Here is a 12,454-nt window from a genome sequence, read left to right as displayed (position 1 = left end):
ACCCCTAACACTGGAAACCACCCCATGCTGCTCTACCACGATGTAGGACAAGTGGCTTAAGCAGTTAATAAAGATTTTAAATTAAGAAAGGGTGACCTAAGATAAAGTTAGAGAAATCTCTCTTCAGCTTTGGGGTTTGAGGCAAGCTCTTTTTACATAGCCCAGGTTGGCCTCAAGCTCCTGGTCCCCTACTACAGCTTCTTGAATGCCACCACGTATGCCACCATCCCAAGCACGGAGTAATTTTAAAGGAGAAAAAAAGCTATAGGATAAAATCTTCAGGATAATGATTATTGATGTATCACTCATACAGAATGACCGATGTGCTGTAAGACGGTAGCATGCTTAACTTTAAACAACAAAGAGAACGGGCCAAAAGGTGCTGCGACAATACTATAAAGCAAATTTGTAGCCCCAATACCCTGACTCAAAAGTATTTCAGAAGTGATCACATGAAGATGGAAGGAGCCAGGAGTGGTGGTGCACACCTTTAATCCCAGCACTCAAGAGGCAGAGGAAGGAGGATCACTGTGAGTTCGAGGCCAGCCTGGCCTACAAAGTGGGTCTAGAACAGCCAAGGCTACACAGAGAGACCCTGTCTCAAAGAAGGTGGAGGAGGAGGAAGAGGAAGAAGAGGAGGAAGAGGAAAAAAAGGAGATGATGACAATGATGGAAGGGGAAAAACAAAATTTTGAGAGGTTTTGCTTTGCAAGAACGAGCTACTGTTTTGGAAAAATCTAGTTTTGTCTGGTAATGGGGAGAAAGGCATAAACTTAAGGGCTAAAGACCTTTCCACAGGCAGTGGGCACTTTGTCTCCAGCACCTGTCCAAAAGGCCTAGTTGGGTACCTTAAGGAAGATACGGCGATGCATGGCAAAGCCATGAAAGAAATCCATCTGAAACCCCACACCCCTTTGGCTGCCCTTCTCCAGCACAAACAAACAGCTACTTCTGAAGTACCCTACAAGCTAGCAATTCCAGAGAAAACCATCCAGCCGTTCCTCCCCATGGACAAAAGAGAACATCGCCCAAAAGCCTCCAGTGGCATCGGGCACTAGTTTCATAACATGTAATATCATTACATCATTTGGGGAAGGGTGTTAGACTTCCCCTACCATCCTACAGCAGTGTATGTTAAGAACCGAATCATACCTTTCACCCCCAACTCAGCCTGTTACAAAGGATTACATTATTCCACATTATAATGCGAATCTTTTATTTTGCTGAATGAAAGAGTTATGCTAAACTTCTTCAAATAACACTGTCCAGGGTATTTGTTTACCCACAAAATATCCACGGTAATACAATTTTTTCCAACCAGGTTAAAAACCACATCAACTCTCCGTGGCCTCTCCGTGGCACAGCAGGTGTCCACAGTTTCAATCTCAATAACATCATTATCTAATAAGCTAAATAAGGCACATTTATAGAATTTAATATGTAACACTGAGTTCACGCAGAGAAAACACTCCTGCGAAAGCTAGCCCTCTTCTCTGAACTGTGTCTGAGGCTAGCTTCATTTTCATTAAAGGGTACATTATAGTAAAATCCTTCAGTACTGGACTTTTTCACAGTAGTCCTTGACTCATTGCCCCACCCTGAACATGTCACCCCACTCCCTTACTTTTCTCTTCCCTATCTATCCCTCACTGCTCAGGGGACCTTACTCAATTCATCAGCAAGGCAGAGAGAGAAGATAAACCGTAAGAAGCCAGACAGCTAGACATCGCCTTCAGCAAAACCAAAACAACTGTACCCTAATGGTTTGGGGACAGGCAGCCATTCTGGGGCTGAGCACTGCTCTCTGGGCCAGTGTCAACTCCTGAAGACTGACACTCCTCAGGTGGTGTGGCGCTGAGAGGTGCTCTGTCAGGAGTGAGCTACTGCTTTCTCACTCAGCTAGGTGTCAGCTCAGCTCTGGATGCCAACAAAAAGAGGTCTGAAAGAAATCATACAGTTGTTCTCTCTGTAGAAGCTTCCTTTTGGGTTGGTCAGGGATGTTGTAACATTTTGGAGCACAAGTGATAACACCCCAAGTGATTCTTTTGTTCTAAAACACAACTGAAAAAATACCTTTTAAATGATTGACTAGAATATTTCTATGAAAAAGAAAACCCCCTTTACTCTAAGAAGGCTTATTTCTGCCTGCCAAAACATGATGGTTAGCTTCCCTCAGTCTTAGGAGATAATAATTACCAATCTTCAAAATCAGGGGAGCCACAAGAATCAGAGATTCAGAAAGACAGGGTAAGATAAGAGCCCAACCACACAGCTACCAACTACCATCCACCTTTTCATATCCAAAAAATTAAAAACAGCAAAGAGCTGTACCACCAAAGCCACTGCATCATGACTGTAACAGCCAAATTCATCCAGCTAAGTATCTGTCAACAGATGGGTGAAGAAATGAGTTATAGACACAAAATGCAATGCTCTTTGACCGTAAGAAAAGGACGACTTTCATTTGCAACCTAGATGAAGTGAAATAAGCCAGGTGTTTAGAGAACAAATACTATATGTTCATAAACATACGCGTGTGCATATATGTGTGTATACATGCACATGCGGACAGACACACACACTCATACATTCCAACCTTACATAATGACTCTCTCCTATTAGCAAAGAGTAGAATGGAAGTTACCAGAAGCTACAAGGTACAAGAGAATGAAGACAGAGGTCACGGTGGGCCAAGGTTAGTTAGGAGGAAGGTCCTTTGAAGACCTACTACATAGGAAGGCAATTGTGTGAAGTAATATTGTGTACACTGCTCAAAAACTCCCAGGAGTAAATATTCACATGGGAAAAAAAAATAAGAAATTTCTCAGGTGAGAGATATGTAATTATCACTGCATACCGCACCACACCTTACTGCACAAATATACCTTTTGTCAGTTCATGTGGATATTTAAAAAATAAAAGATTTCTTATGTCATACATAACAAAAAAATATCTTTTTAAAAAAGAAAACATTGTTGAATTGTAATGGCCACTTGCTTTTGAGGAATAAGCAATCTAAGGCAGGAGCTGGGCCGAGCTCCATGCGCATGCTCACTAGAGGTTGGCAGCTGACTCTGGTCAGTACTGTCTGACCAAAATACAGTAAAGTTACCTTTCATAAGAATAATGCCAAGAAGTTTTATTTCCGAACAGGGGTTCAAATGAACTTTCACATTCATGACAAATTTTTTAAAAGTAAAGTTAGAAGAAGCATTTGTTATGATTCCCAGAGACAGTCTGAAGAGCACAAACAAGATTAAATCAAGAAATGGAGTATATTATATGATAATTCGACAGTGTTAAATTTTTTGGTCATCAAGTTACCAACATAATATAATTGTCCCCACCCCCCTCCTGAGACTGGATCTCTCTGTGTAGCCCTTGCTGTCCTGGAACTCAGAGATTCATCTGCCTCTGCCTCCCAAGTGCTGGGATTAAAAGCGTGAATCAATGCCATTTGTATTTTCAACCGTTCTACTCTGCTATTCAGGTAGCATGTACACTGGTTCGTTCCAAGTCCCCCCTCCCTGCCTTCCCCCCACCCTGCCACCCCAGGGCCAAGGGGAGCACAAGGCTGCTACTAACATCCAGGGAGATCTGAGTGTTTCAAAGACTCATTAGTGACCTCAGACTGTTCTATTTTTAATCAGCCATGCCAGGCTACCATATTGTTCTCCATATGCTGTGGGGGAAATGACATGCGCTGGCCACCAGAGCCTCCTCCATCACACCCCAGCAGGTGGAAGGAAAAACAAAAAGATGAGAATTGACAAGGCTCAACTCGGTCAACTCATTAGTGCTTCTCTGTGTGGGGAGAGATGTGAAACGCTAAAAAATACACACTCAGGTTCATAGTTTTTGTTTTTGTAAGAGCATTACTCACTTTATTTAGTAAAATGTAACCATTGAGCATAGTCAAGGATCTCCTAGTGTGTTATCAAGTTTGAAATAAATGACAAGGAAAGCAGACTCTTGGATGAATTGTCTCCGATACAGAAGCACCTCGTTTTTCAATGGTATTCTTTAATGCTAGCCATTACAGAACACTATAAAGCAAACACTTCCTGTGCGTCACATGGAAAGGGTACAGAGCATGAGCCGTATCTTTGACAACAGTATGGGCTGGCTCAGCTACACTGACACTTGATGAGACACAAGCTGAAGAGCAAGCTGTGTACTTTGGGTTTGATAACAAACCTAAAGATATAGAACCTCTAACTCCAGATATATTTACTCTCCAGCTTTTAGATAACTGAGTCTGAACGGTTAAAAAAAATCACATCTGTCACAACTACAGGAGGTGGAAACAAAGTAGTTACTTTCCCCAAAGTCAGCAGCATTGCACTGCACAGGTGTGACACTGCATTACTATTCTGAACATTAATCAAAAACCTCCAGTTCTTAGACAGTCCATTAAACGTCTTCTACTCTTTATCAATGGACTTGACAACACACACACACACACACACACAGAGAGAGAGAGAGAGAGAGAGAGAGAGAGAGAGAGAGAGAGAGAGACGAGGAAATATGTAGGACTAGCAGTTGAAGGCTGCTTGTTGACCCTTCTGTATAAACTCTTAAATCAAGTCATGAGATTATGCTAGGAAGAAAAAATTCTTCTGGGAAAAGAAACCTGTATCTTCAGTCTTCAGATGTTACATCAATGGTGTGTGTGTATGTGTGTGTGTGTGTGTGTGTGTGTGTGTGTGTGTGTGTGTGTGTATACAAAGAAAGCCAAGTACAAATCAAGATATCTTCATCTTTAATATTTTTCCAACCTACTGAAGAGTCCAGACTGGGAATGGAAAGGAATGCTGGGAAAATGTAGTGTTTACATATGGTTCATCGGTTGCCTTGCTTTTTGTTTTCCAAGACCTATAACTAAAGACTTCCTTTCAAGCAGCTACCCAAAAATGAATCGGGATACATTTCATCTCGGGTGCCATCCAGCAGCTAGGTGCGGAGCCCTCCACTGTGCCGGCACAGGCAGCAGGCAGCTAGCTATTAGTCCACAAAGTCGGCTTGTCTTTGCAGAGAAGGCTCGAGTTCCTATTTTCTCTGTAAGTAAACATTTGCAGCCTTCAAACATAACCGCTTTTTCAAAGCGAGGCTCAGCGCTGGAAAGGATCAATGACATATCTCCACTGGGTTCCAATCGGGTTAAAACAGAAGGGCTGTCCCTTTGTGCGAGTCAATTTCAGCACAGCAACAGCTGAATTAGCTCCCAAGCAACAATGCTGCCCATTGAAAAACACACCTTCCTTAATACATACTCTTCTTTTTTTTTTTTCTTTTTGTTCCCAGGAAGCTCTGTTGCTATTTCAGGCAACAAAGACACAAAAGATACATTCTGACATCCTCAATAATGGTTTTCCGCAAACCAAGAGTGAACAAGACACCAGGAGCGGCCAAGGTGAGCTGGAGGTAGGAGGAAGGGACCTGAGAGTGGAAGTGGGTTATTTGTGATCTAACAAATTCAGCTTTCACTGATGAATGGGGGTGGGAGGAGGAAAGAGGAAGGCGATTTTTTTTTCAGTTAAAAAAAAAAGAAGTGTGTGGTGCCGCTTTTGTTTCAAGAGTGTGTGTTGAATGCACAGCTGGCAAAATCTAGTTTCGTGACTTAACACTGACTCGATAAGAGTAACACAAGTTTTTGTATAGATACAATGGAGAGAGATCTAACCAAATCTAGAACTCATACCCAGAATTACGTGACAGTTCTTTTAACGTTTCAAGTGTCTTCCGGTACCAGCAAGAAGCTTATGATTAGTCACAGGGTCCTACTATCGATTTCAAACGACTGTTTCCTATGATGGGCACCAGTCCTGTTCTGCCCTCCTTTAAAGGAACCATTAAGGATCCGAAGTGCAGTCGTCACCCACTTCCCAGGACTGAGGGCCTAAAAACTTGATGTCACAGACGGGAAGCCAGAGAGCAAGCAGAAGCTTTCAAAGGTCCGGGCAAATTCTTCTGCAGCGCGGCCCGGTCTCCCGCGTGCGTGCGGGAGTGGAAGGGCTGGAGGAGTGTGAGCGCTCCTCCTCCCTCCGGGCCGCGCGTCCCCATCGTTCCAGGACGTCAGGTGGGTGGAGGCGAGCCCCGGAGGAGAAGCCTAGCCTGGAAGCGCTGAGTATCGCTCTGATGGAGACTGCCAAGCCCCCACGCAGCGGTTCCCTGCGGCCGGCCGCAGCTCACCTTTGTTCGCCGACCCCTCTCTAGGAGGAGGAAGCTGGGGAAGGTGGAGCGCTGCCGGCGACCTAGCGCCCGGCGGCCCCTTTGCAGCGCCCGGGAGGAAATCCGCGGGCGAGTCGGACCCTCTCTAGCTCCCCAGAGGCCAGCCCGGCGGAGGAATCGGGGACCCCACGGGGAACACAAAGGTTGGGAGGTGTGAGCGCGGGGGCGTGCGCCACGGAGCAGGCAAGTGTGCACGCGTGTGCGTGTGTGCAGGAGAGCAGGCGCTCCGGCCCTTCTTACCTCTCGAAGATGAGCCGCACTATGAAGATGCAGAAGGCCAAGGGGAAGGCGAGGTAAAGGTCCTCAGCCTGCGGGAAGGTGGCTTCCTCCGTGTTCTTCAGGTCTGCCCAGGTGACATTGTGCGGAAGCCAAAACCGTTCATTCCAGAACCAGGCTAAGATCCCTGCCATCTTGCTTTGTCCACTCCTGTGTCGCGGCTCCCGCGCTCCTCCAAGCTCTCTGCAGCGCAGGGCGCCGGGGATGAGCGCTGGGTTGGCCGGGAGCCCGTGCCGCCGCCGCTCCCGCCCGCAGCCGCCTCCTCCGCGGCTGCTGCGCTCTCAGGATCGCGGATCCGCTCCTCTCCTCCCTCTCGCCGCGCTGGGGAAAAAAGGGCCGCCTCGCCTGTCACGTGGCAGCCTGGCTGCACGCCCTGATTGGCTGGCGTTCGCGTCAAGCACCGAGGCACACGCGGCTGGTTAGCCCACGCCCTGAGGGCTGCGGGCCGCGCTCGAGCTCGGGACCCGCACCTGGAGCGCGTCCCGCACCTCTGTCCTAGCCCGGAGTTGGCTCGCACACGGTCAGAACGCCAGCTCCGGCCCAGTTGGAATTGCTGCGCTTTCGTCCTCTTTCGGAGATCGGGGAGGCGAAAAGGCGGCTGGCAGGGGCCGAGCTTCCACTGAAAAAAAAGAACTGCAGAAGAAGTAGGGGGCGCAAAGGCAAAGGAGGAAGGAGTGGGAGGGGGAAGGCTCATCTCTTCTCCAGCGCGAAAAGAAAATCCGGAACTGGGGAGGAGTGGGGGTAGGGGAAGGTTTGGCAAGAGACTTCTGCCTCCAACCCAAGCGTGACCACTCCTTGACCCTTCCTACCACGTTTTACACAACTGCTTCTCGTTGAGCTGGCTTCCCCAAGGAATAAGGCCCCTTATTTTGATTTATGAAATAATACAAGAAATTAGGCATTCGTGATTGATTACTTAATTGCTTAATGATGGGGTGTGGTGGTGATGGTGACTCTAGTAACTAGTAACTGTTCCACTAACCTCTGAAAGTGCTGCGGGAACCACATTTGGACGTGGTAGGTAATGGGGGTGGGGGGTACGTAATTCCTGCTCCTCCTCCACTTTAAACCAACCTCTCAAGGCCTCCAATTTCTCACCTCCTACTCTTTGCTGAGCCTCCCCATTCATTCATGCCTTCTCCACCCTTTGAAATTGACTCAAGGTCAGCTGTGATTGCAAAGGTCAGTTCTTGCCTTAATTCGGGCGATAAGACTTAATCGATGAAAATGTGTTTGTCATACTTCCAGAGGCAAAGTCCAAAGCCAGAGTAAGTACTAGGGAATCTAGTGTGCTGCTGAGGCACCCTTCCTGACAGGTGGCTGTCTTCTCGTAGAATCTCTTGTTCCAGTGACAGAAAGAATGCGCCCTTGTATCATCTTGCTAGGGCGCTAACCAAGGCTTCACCCTCACGAGGTGAGGGAAACACCCCAAGGGCTTTCTCTCCAATTGCTAGTACACTGAATTTTGGGAGAACACAATTCAGTCTACAGCAGTTCTTTTTGGATGGTCAAATTATTCATCTCTCCTTCAAGCCTTTCCTTCCTGTGGCCACAGCTTAAGCCAAAAGAAAGGTATTGTCTTCCCTGTTTCCCCTTGTTTCCGGACCTCCTACCTCATATCACAAATTCTGCCCAAGTCATTTTAAAACCATAACCTTACACCCTTCACCACCTCCCAGATAGGCTCCCATCTGATCTGTAAAAGCCAGGACTTCACATCTGAGTAACTACCCCCCCCAACTGCCCAACCCCCTATTCCGTCCATGTTCCTCTCCTGTCTTCTCTTGGCCACAGTGTCAAGTTGAAATGGGAGTAGCCTATATATCCATCAAATGATAAATGGCTAATGAGGATGTGGTACGTTGACACAATAGAATTTCATTCAGCTGTTAAAAATCACAAGCAAATATATGGAGCTAGAAACAATCATTCTTAATTAAGTAGCCTAGACTCAGAAAAACAAACATTGCGTGGTTTCTATTGTATGTGGACATTAGCTTTTCACCTTTAGATATGTGTGTTTCATTCAAAATACCCACAGAGGTTAGGCAGTTAGTAAGTGACTATCCGGGAAGAGGGGGATGTTCCAAGGGAGGGTAAATAGAATATAGCATTATAAAGGGTAAGGGGGATAATTAGAATAGGAAGATTAACTGGAAAGGGATATGTGAGGGCAGAGTAAAGGAGGGAATACAGCAAGGGCTAACTGACAGTAAAGGCCTTTCTGAAAAGCCATATGGAAACCTACTATTTTGGATGCTTTCTAAGGTATAAATATATTAAAGGAATTTCTATATTATTACTCTATAATGGAGGAGAGAATACTTTCACTAGTCAAGTAGTGCCCCCCAGTAGCAGGCCAGGAGTGGCTTGCCTCTTCTTGAGTTTTTGGTCAATGAGATCCATAGAGGCCCTCCCTGGAATATTGCAGGCTAATGCCAGTGCTTTTGGTTACCCCCCCAGAGTTTGACAAGGACACCCTACCACTGAAGGACACCACACACTTACGCCATAGACAGGGGAGAGGTCCACCTGGTACTCAAGTGCAGGCTTCATCCCTACTGGCTAGCTTTTGTAGTGCTGAAAGATGCTCTGCACAGGACTAGGAAGGTAATTGCCAATCTCACCTGGCTGTGAGTATTATGAGCTACAATAATAACCTGACTGGCTTAGTCTTTCTTAAAAATCATGCCAAATATTGTCAAATATGATTTTTCTCTTCCTCTCTCCTAATAGTTCCTGTCTCTGAAAACCTCTTGTGACAGGTGTCAATGACAACAGTATTCCTAGATAAAACAAACCAGTGTCTGGATCCTTTTCTGTCTTTTTTTTTTCTTTTTTTAACTTTAAAAAGTCTGCCTAGGATACAAAATAAACTCAAAAAAGTCAGTAGCTTTCCTATATACAAATGACAAACAGGCAGAGGAAGAAATTAGAAAAATTACTCCCTTCACGATAGCCACAAGCAATATAAAATATCTAGGAATAACCCTAACCAAGCAAGTGAAGGATTTATTTGAAAAAAACTTTAAACCTCTGAAGAAAGAGATTGAAAATGACATCAGAAGATGGCGGGATCTACCATGTTCGTGGATTGGAAGAATCAACATAGTAAAAATGGCCATCTTACCAAAAGCAATTTACAGATTCAATGCAATCCCTATCAGAATACCTACTAAATATTTTGAAGATATTGAAAGAACAATTCTCAACTTCATATGGAGAAACAAAAAGCCCAGAATAGCAAAAACAATCCTTTACAATAAAAGATCCGCTGGAGGAATCTCCATACCTGATCTCAAGTTGTACTATAGAGCAACAGTAATTAAAACAGCATGGTACTGGCACAGCAATAGGCTAGTGGATCAATGGAATCGAACTGAAGACCCAGAGATGAATCCACACACATTTGCTCGCCTGATTTTCGACAAAGAAGCCAAATCCATTCAATGGAAAAACGACAGCATCTTCAACAAATGGTGCTGGTCTAACTGGATGTCTACATGTAGAAAAATGCAATTAGACCCCTATTTGTCACCATGCACAAAACTCAAGTCCAAGTGGATTAAAGACCTCAACTTAAAACCACAGACATTAACCCAGTTAGAGGAAAAAGTGGGGAAGAGTCTGGAACTCATAGGCACAGGAGACAACTTCCTGAACAGAACACCAACAGCCCAGGCCTTAACATCAACAATTAATAAATGGGACCTCATGAGGCTGAGAAGCTTCTGTAAGGCTGGTGACACTGTCAAGAGAACAAAGCGACAGCCTACAGACTGGGAAAAGATCATCACCGACTCTTCATCTGACAAAGGTCTAATATCCAAAATATATAAAGAACTTAAGAAATTAAACACCACCAAACCAAATAACCCAATAGAGAAATGGGGCGCAGAGCTAAACAGAGAATTCTCAACAGAGGAATATCAAATGGCTGAGAAACACTTAAAGAAATGCTCGACCTCCTTAGTCATCAGAGAAATGCAAATCAAAACGACACTGAGATTCCATCTTACACCCATCAGAATGGCTAAGATCAATAACTCAACTGACACCTCATGCTGGCGAGGGTGTGGAGAAAGAGGAACACTCCTGCATTGCTGGTGGGAATGCAAACTAGTACAACCACTTTGGAAAGCTATCTGGTGCTTTCTCAGAAAAATGGGAATAGGGCTTCCTCAAGACCCAGCTATTCCACTCCTTGGAATATACCCAGAGGATGTACTACCACACAACAGGGACATATGCTCAACCATGTTCATAGCTGCCTTATTCATAATAGCCAGAACTTGGAAACAACCTACGTGTCCCTCAACAGAAGAATGGATAAAGAAACTGTGGTACATTTACACTATGGAATACTACTCAGCTATTAAAAACAAGGAATTTCCAAAATTTGTGGACAAATGGATTGAACTAGAAATTGTCATAATGAGTGAGTTCACACAGAAGCAAAAAGAGCTAAATGGTATATACTCACTTATATCGAGACACTAGCCCAAGGTGTACGTCCCCATGAAAAACTGTACCTACCAGAATAATGGGTAAGAGGGGAGGACATCCTATTGAAACTTTAGGTGTGAGAAGCCTGGGAGAAAGAGGAAATGGAAGGATCCAGTGGGTCCTGGAAAACTACAGGCGAGTCTGGGCCCTGGGGTCCTCCGCAAACTGTGGCAACAGCCAAGGAAAAAATAGGCAGTAAAAACCTTGAACCCCTACCCGGACTAGCCGATGGACATTCTCCACTGTTGAGTGGAGAAGAAGATCTAACTCTCACACAAACTCTGGTGCCCCATATTTGATCATGTCCCTTGGATGGAGATGCCTGGTGGCACTCAGAGGAAAGATAATAGGTCACCAAGGAGAGACTTGATACCGTATGAGCATATTCAGGGGGAGGAGATCCCCCTCAGACACAGACATAGGGGAGGGGAGTAGGGGGGGGAAGTGGGAGGAAGGGAGGGATGGGAGGATACATGGGATGGGCTAACAACTGAGATGTAATATGTATAAATTAATAAAAATGTATTAAAAAAAAAAAGAAACAAGATAGTGGAGTTTTAAATGTAGAAAGACAGTAAGAACCAAATAAATACATAAATATTTGGGATGAAAAGAAAATGGGGGGAAAGTTTTATAAAAAGACATACTGGCACCAACCAAAGACAATATGTGCAGTCATCATAAAACCCCTACCCAGACCTAGCCAAGAGACAGAATATTCTCCACAGTTAAGTGGAGGCTGGGGACTGACTTCCACACGAACTCTGGTGCCCCTTATTTGGCCATGTCCCTTTGATGGGGAGGCCCAATGGCACTCGGAGGAAGGATAGCAGACTACCAAGAAGAAACTTGATACCCTAGCATCATATTCAAGGGGAGGAGGTCCCCATCAGTTGTAGTCATAGGGAAGGGGAATGGGGTGAAAGCGGGAGGGAGGGAGGAATGGGAGGATGCACGGGATGGGATAGCAATTGAGATGTAATATGAATGATTTTATTTTTCAATAAAAAAATGACCTGAAAAAAAAAAAAAAAAGTCTGCCTAAGGCAGGGCGTGGTGGCAGAGGCAGGCGGATCGCTGTGAGTTCGAGGCCAGCCTGGTCTACAAGGCGAGTCCAGGACAGCCACAGCTAACATAGAGAAACCCTGTCTCAAAAAAAAAAAATCTATTTAAATGTTAATTTTCCTCCTGAAATTTAAACCTACTACTGTAGCTTCAGAATCCATTAGAACTTAAGCATGTCATGATGTTGCAAAACAACTAAAGAAAACTGGGAAATAGCCAGATTATTTGACTGTTTAGAGACTAAATCCACGTAAGTTACATGCATACATTCATACATATAATTTCATCCAGGCTAACAGATATAGTCAACCATTGATGGCATTGTATATATGCTTATATATGAAGCATTTAGAAGGTAGGGCATTTGATTTACCCT

The 12,454-nt window shown here is 44.8% G+C and overlaps 1 protein-coding gene across 2 annotated transcripts in view; it reads right to left on the bottom strand.

Annotated features, from left to right (window-relative positions):
* Positions 1–7,205, bottom strand: part of CERS6 (ceramide synthase 6) — a 261,211-nt gene extending 254,006 nt beyond the window's left edge. Inside the window, exon 1 of one of the 2 annotated variants that reach the window (XM_084799434.1) lies at positions 6,472–7,205. In XM_084799434.1, coding sequence (XP_084655560.1) covers positions 6,472–6,641 — 170 coding nt within the window. In that variant the 5' untranslated portion in view covers positions 6,642–7,205. The remainder of the gene's footprint in view (positions 1–6,471) is intronic. The other variant, XM_084799435.1, reaches the window with a different exon arrangement.
* Positions 7,206–12,454: the final 5,249 nt, after the last annotated feature.

The sequence above is a fragment of the Acomys minous genome (genome assembly GCF_964271855.1).
Source record: "Acomys minous genome assembly, chromosome: 10".
NCBI classification, from domain to species: domain Eukaryota; kingdom Metazoa; phylum Chordata; class Mammalia; order Rodentia; family Muridae; genus Acomys; species Acomys minous.
The sequence above is the reverse complement of the archived record's forward strand: the minus strand, read 5'-3'. Positions and strand labels throughout refer to the sequence as shown.